The 6,096-nt window shown below is 26.5% G+C and overlaps 1 protein-coding gene across 1 annotated transcript; it reads right to left on the reverse strand.

Annotated features, from left to right (window-relative positions):
• Positions 1–211: 211 nt before the first annotated feature.
• Positions 212–1,608, reverse strand: LOC111302834 (KID-containing protein 1-like). Its single transcript, XM_022898690.2, has 2 exons — positions 1,036–1,608; positions 212–756 (listed from the first exon to the last, which is right to left on the reverse strand). Exons 1-2 carry the CDS (start codon positions 1,332–1,334, stop codon positions 390–392), a joined length of 666 nt encoding a protein of 221 aa, XP_022754425.2. The 5' UTR covers positions 1,335–1,608; the 3' UTR covers positions 212–389.
• Positions 1,609–6,096: the final 4,488 nt, after the last annotated feature.

Genomic DNA, 6,096 nt, shown 5'->3' on the forward strand with positions numbered 1-6,096 from the left:
AGATAATTTACAATAAAATAATACTATCTTTTAGATGAACATGTGAAAGTACTATAACATTTTTTATATGTAATCGAACTCTTAAACTCTGTTCTGATTAATAAGCCTAAATTTATTTTTTTAAAAATCTTTAGTCAAATTTAAAAGCACCTTAAAATAATAGATTCATTAAGTGATTAATCACACTTAAAAAAATAATTAGTAATGACTCTTTTGTTTAATCTAATTATAAATTTATAGATATATATATGTTATGACAGTACTTATACTTGCTAGAAATTTTGTTCTTCTTTTGAGTAAATAGAGAAGAGAAGGAAGAGAATATTAAAAAAAAAAAAAAAAAAAGTAATCTTAATCCTAAACCATTTTCATGCTAAAAGCAAAGAGTGTTATAGACGTTCTACTTGCAGATCTGCTAGAGAAAAACAACTCTGTGGCTTGAAAGTAGCCTTCAGCTTGCTTTGTTGCAATCTTGGTTTTGTTGCTGCTACTGATACTGATAGTTTGTCATTTGATGATGGCGTTTCTTTATCCTCTCCATCTTCATCGTCTTCATTCCAAGCAAGAAGGGGCATGGATTTGAGGTTTTGCCAAGAGTAAAAAGAAGACTTCCTGCTGGACCATTTGTTGGCAATCAACACCCTCCTCCTTTTGTTGAACGGGTTCTCTGCCTTGTGCAACTCTTTCACTGAGCTTATATCTAAGAGATTAGCAAACGACTTTGATTTCCCTGCATAATGATTCGACAATCCCCTCCTACAACAAGCCAAACAAATTTACAACCCTTGTTTCTAATTCAAATTTCTGTTAAAATTAAGGATATTCCCTTCAGAGTCACACAAATTAGAAAGAAATTCATGGCTGTCCCCTTCTTTTTTTTCCCCAATATCACAGGAGAATCAAAATACCAACAAACAGAAAAATCAGCCAAACCCCCAATACTCAAAAAGATGGTAATTTCAAATAACAAGTTTAACACAGAAACTACAGAGGAGAATTGATTAAGGGGGGCAAACAGTGGAGAAAGATACTAACTTGATGGGAAGAGAGTCTTCTAAAACACCCAAAGAAGCCAAACCACCCCTTCCTCCAGATGAAACGACGCCCTCTTCTACTTCATCATCACTGTCTCCCAGAGGTCCGATCGAGGACGAACTCTCCGAGGACACATACGAAGAGACGCGATCCGACCCGGGGGAGGAATCGTCGAAGCCAACATCATCCTCTTTGAGATACAAGCAAGAGGAGGAAATCTTCTCCTGAGGCCCGTCTCTAACATACGTGGCCGAAGCAGCAACCTCGATACTGAATGTGGGACCCACCAGAAGCTCCATTTTTCCGGTTGCCACTACGAAACTGGGGACAAAAAAATTCACAAACTTCAACCTTCCCCTCTTGGTGTTCGACTTCGTCTTCGCTTTCTCCTTGTCTTCCAGATGGGTTTCACTGTCATCAATTGGAAGTTACGGCTTGTAAAAAGATGCGCAGGTTAAGGATTTCTATGTTGACAGGTAGAAAAGATAACAAGGGAAGGGGACCAACAACAACAACAAGGCTATTCATGTAGAGAGAAAATGTTAGAAGAAAAGGAAAAGAACGCAACACCATAAGAGATGGATTAGGTAGCTTGTAGATAAAATATACCACTCCCAGTAAAAATGGTTGGGTTTTTTTTTTTTTTTAATGTGTATAATACATATTATGTCATACGTATTCATAGTCCGAATGTATCAATATGTTTATACAGATGGAAAAGTTAAACGTGAACATCCGCCGCGAAATAAGGGGTGCTAGAACTTAGAACGCGGTTTGACACGTTCGTAACGACGTGGCAGCGACTGTGACCAGATAAATCCCGAAACACGTTTTAATTTATACGGTCCTAATTGTTCCTCATTCAATCACAGTACCTTTCATACCTCTCTCTCAATCTACGTAAATGCTAGTACTAATTTTGTCTCTGTTGCCTATTTCTACTTGCAATTTTAAAAGAAAATAAATGTTAGACCTCATTGAAGTTTTTTTTTTTCTTTTTTTTAAATATCGATAAGGTTGGGTCAAGATGGAAAGAAAATTTAGTTTCAAGTAAGTACTCTTTTCATGCCACGTTTAACATTTATGTTATGGTTTTAGATGGGATTAAGTTGTTGTCATTAATTTTTTTTAAATATTTAAATTTAAAAATTTTTAATATAATATTTAAATTATAAATTTATTAATTAATATAGTTAATATTAAATAATAATAAATAATAAATAAATAATTTTTTAAGTATCATATTAATTAATAAATTTATAATTTTAAGTAACATAAAAAAAAATTTAAAATTTAGATATTATATTAAATATTTTATTATAATATAAAAATCATTCATGATATTAATCCATTGAATTATTACAATTTTAAAATATCATTCAACTTTTTTTTTTCAAATAGTTTTTATTTGGAATTTATTCAAGATTAATTTGTTTAAATTTAGATATTATATTAAATATTTTATTATAATATAAAAATCATTCATGATATTAATCCATTGAATTATTACAATTCTAAAATATCAATCAACCTTTTTTTTTCAAATAGTTTTTATTTGGAATTTATTCGAGATTAATTTGTTTGTATAAAATTTATTACGGTGTATATATTTTGATTTTAATTGAATTAATTGATTTCGAATTAATTTAATTAATCGATCGATTATTGAATTAATTTTGATTGGTTATCAAAAATAATTTTACAAAAATTTTGATTTTTAATTAATTTGGTTCGATAATTGAATTAATCAAAATTTTAATTGAAATATAAACTTTTAAAAAAATTAAAAATATGTAAATTGATCATTCCATTTTATAAGTTGTTTGAATTTTTAAATTAATAATTTGGTATTAGGATATTTTATTAGATATTTTATTTAATTTATTTAAATATTCATTATAAATTAACCAAATTAAATCTGAATCAATAAGATTTTCAAAATTAATAAATTTGATTATATTAATAAAAACAAAATAACATAATTTAATTTATTTGATTTTGTATAATTTAATTCAAAATTAATTGAATTAATTAACATAATAAACACCTTATAAAACATTGTTGTCATTGTTCTAAGACTGCACTATTTAATGGGGAATATTTAAAATTTTTTAATCTATCTATCTTCTTTGGATGCATATGTTGGGTACATAGAGTTTAAACACAACTCAAATGTCTTAGGTTTTTTTTTATTATTTTTCTATCATATATCCAAAGATAAACCCAATAACTTATCACCTTAATGTAAAAGAAATGGAACAAAATTTTCATTGCAAGGATAGAAAATAATGTGTTGACATGGTGGAGAAGAGCGATGGGGTTGACTTCAAATTCTTATAGCTTACAAACTTAAAAACCAAATCGAAACCGATACATCATCATTACAGATCATGAGTTCGATAGAACAAATAGGCTACTAAATTATGAAACTTAACCATTGATTATTGGCAAAAAAAAAATCATTAATCATCACATAAAATTTAATCGGATTAACTTTGAATGGATCAGCCTTAGCCAGGCCTCGGCCAATCCAAGACTGCTTCTTCATTTATACTCCTTCTATATTAAAATAATCCCCAAAACTTTGTCTACTTGAAAAGATGAAAATAAATAAAAATAAAACATTTATTAATCTAATAATTAAGTTATAAAGTAGAAAAGTATTATAAATTTTACCTATTAAATTAATAAATTCTTTATTTCACTTTTTTTCATCATTTTTACCAAATAGAATCCAAAAGATTAAGAGAGTGATACCTATATTAATATTTGGGTTTTTCCAGTTTTTTAAATGGGTTGTGAATTTGACAGTGAGTTTTTTTTTTTTTAAGTTTTTATAGATCAAAACTCTAGAATAATTGATTTATTTATAGGTTGTGAGTTTGCAATAAAAAAAATTTTTTAATTCAAACTTTAAGGTTGGAAGCTTGTTGTAGCAAATAGAAAAGACATTTTAGATTTAAAAATGATGGGAGGGTCCTTATGAAAAATGTAGAGAGGATTTAAATTTTATTTTTGTTTGGATATGTTTATTATTAAATATAAAGTACCAATATATTAAAAATATAATAAAGATTAAACTAAAAAAATAAAAAAAATTTCCGTTTAGCACACCAGGCTTCTAACTTTAAAGGCAAACAAAAAAATAATAATAAAGTCATGTAGACAATATAATAAAACCTAAACTAAAAAAGTGAAAAAATAACAATAAAACCTAATCGAAAATATAACAAGACCTAAACTTAAAAAATGAAAAAAAAAAAATAAAGCCTAAATTAATAAAGTGAAAAAATATAATTTTTTATTATATAAATTAAACATAATGAAATAATAATTATTTAGAAAATATTTCTTAAAAAAAAATTTTAGAAGGTTAAATGTTTTATATTTTTTAAAATTTTCTTAAATAAAAATAATTAAGGATTTTTATGAAAATTGTTGATAGCATTCAAAATTTATTTTTGTTTTGGATATGTTTATTATTAAATATAAATACCAAAATATTAAAATTATAATAAAGATTAAACTTTTACAACATAACACAAAAAACAAAAATCTAACTATAGTATATTAAATTTTTTTAATTTTAATATATTTATAATGAGAAGAGATTAACTTACACAATATATAACTTTTTTCTTTTTAGTTTCACATATTTTTTAACAATTGATTTTAGTAGATTCAAGAGATGAGATTAAATCATTTTTTATTATTTTTACTTGTCTCTATCATCATTATGATCTATTAAAATCAATTGTTAATAAAATATATAAAATTAAAAAAAAAATACATTATTTAAGTGGGTCCCTCTTCATTTATAATATTTAACATGTGTCGCCCTGCATCTTAGTCTTCTCTATGTAGAAGTTTTAGTCTTGGGGTCTACAAGAGTATTACTCCCTTAAGGTTTCATTTTCAACGGCTTCTTGAGGGTTGTTTTAGTTTAGAGTATGTTTTCTATCAATTTTTTTTTTAGAAAGTTTTTTGAAAAGGATTTAGGATGGCTAAAAATCTTAAGGGACTATGGAAGTCCATTACCTTTATTGAAGAGGAAATGGATAGTATTAGTCTAAGAGAGTCAGATTTGGAGACCGTGAGCATTGATGAAAGATGGTGGATGGTAGGAAAACTACTTACAACCAACCATTTAACAAGGAAGTAATGGTGAGTACTCTAAAGGTGGTATGGAGGATTTCAAAAGAGGTGGAAATTATAGAATTAGAAGATAATTGTTTCTTATTTAAGTTTGCAATAAAGGCAGATAGGAAAAAGGTAATAGAAAGGGCTCTGTAGTCTTTTGATAAAAACTTGCTAATGATGGAATAGTGTAAGGCGTGCCCAGACTTGGGGATCATTGTTTCAATCAAGCTGCTTTTAGGATCAAAGTTTATAGCCTTCCATTAGGGATGAGATCTCAAGATGTTGCCATACGAGTGGATAGTAAAATAGGGAAACTAACCCTATGTTTGGTTTGAAGGGAAGGGAAATAAAGGAAAGTAATGAAAACAGAAAAACCTTTCTTTTGTTTGGACAAACTTTTAATTTAAAGAAAAGAAAAGAGGTGAAAACTTAATGACCTTTAGTTTCTCTTGTAATCCTCATTTTTTTAATATCTCAATTTGGAAAAAAAGCTAAGGAAAGAAAAGTTGAAAAAAATTTATTTTTATAAAAAGACTATTATATCCATATTTTTATTATAACATTAGGTTTAATTATATAATTGACATTTCTTACAAAAATAATTTCTTTTTATGAGTATTTATATAACATCACAGTTTATAAATATTTTATAATTTTTTATGTCTTAACAACAAAACAAGTCAAATTATTGTAAGAATAAATTAAAAGACTGAATTAAACATAAAATTAAGAGTAAATCAATAAATAACAAATACATATTACTTATTAAACATGCTCAATTTTGTTTAAAAAAATTTGTTTATACAAGCTATGTAGGATAAAGATATATTTGTATATTATATGTTATTTTATTAAAAAAAAGGTTATAATTGAAAAAAATATATTATAATGAATTATTTCCTTTCCTTTTCATTATTTATC

The sequence above is a fragment of the Durio zibethinus genome, chromosome 13 (genome assembly GCF_047325235.1).
Source record: "Durio zibethinus cultivar Kanyao isolate XHJ-2024 chromosome 13, ASM4732523v1, whole genome shotgun sequence".
Classification (NCBI taxonomy): domain Eukaryota; kingdom Viridiplantae; phylum Streptophyta; class Magnoliopsida; order Malvales; family Malvaceae; genus Durio; species Durio zibethinus.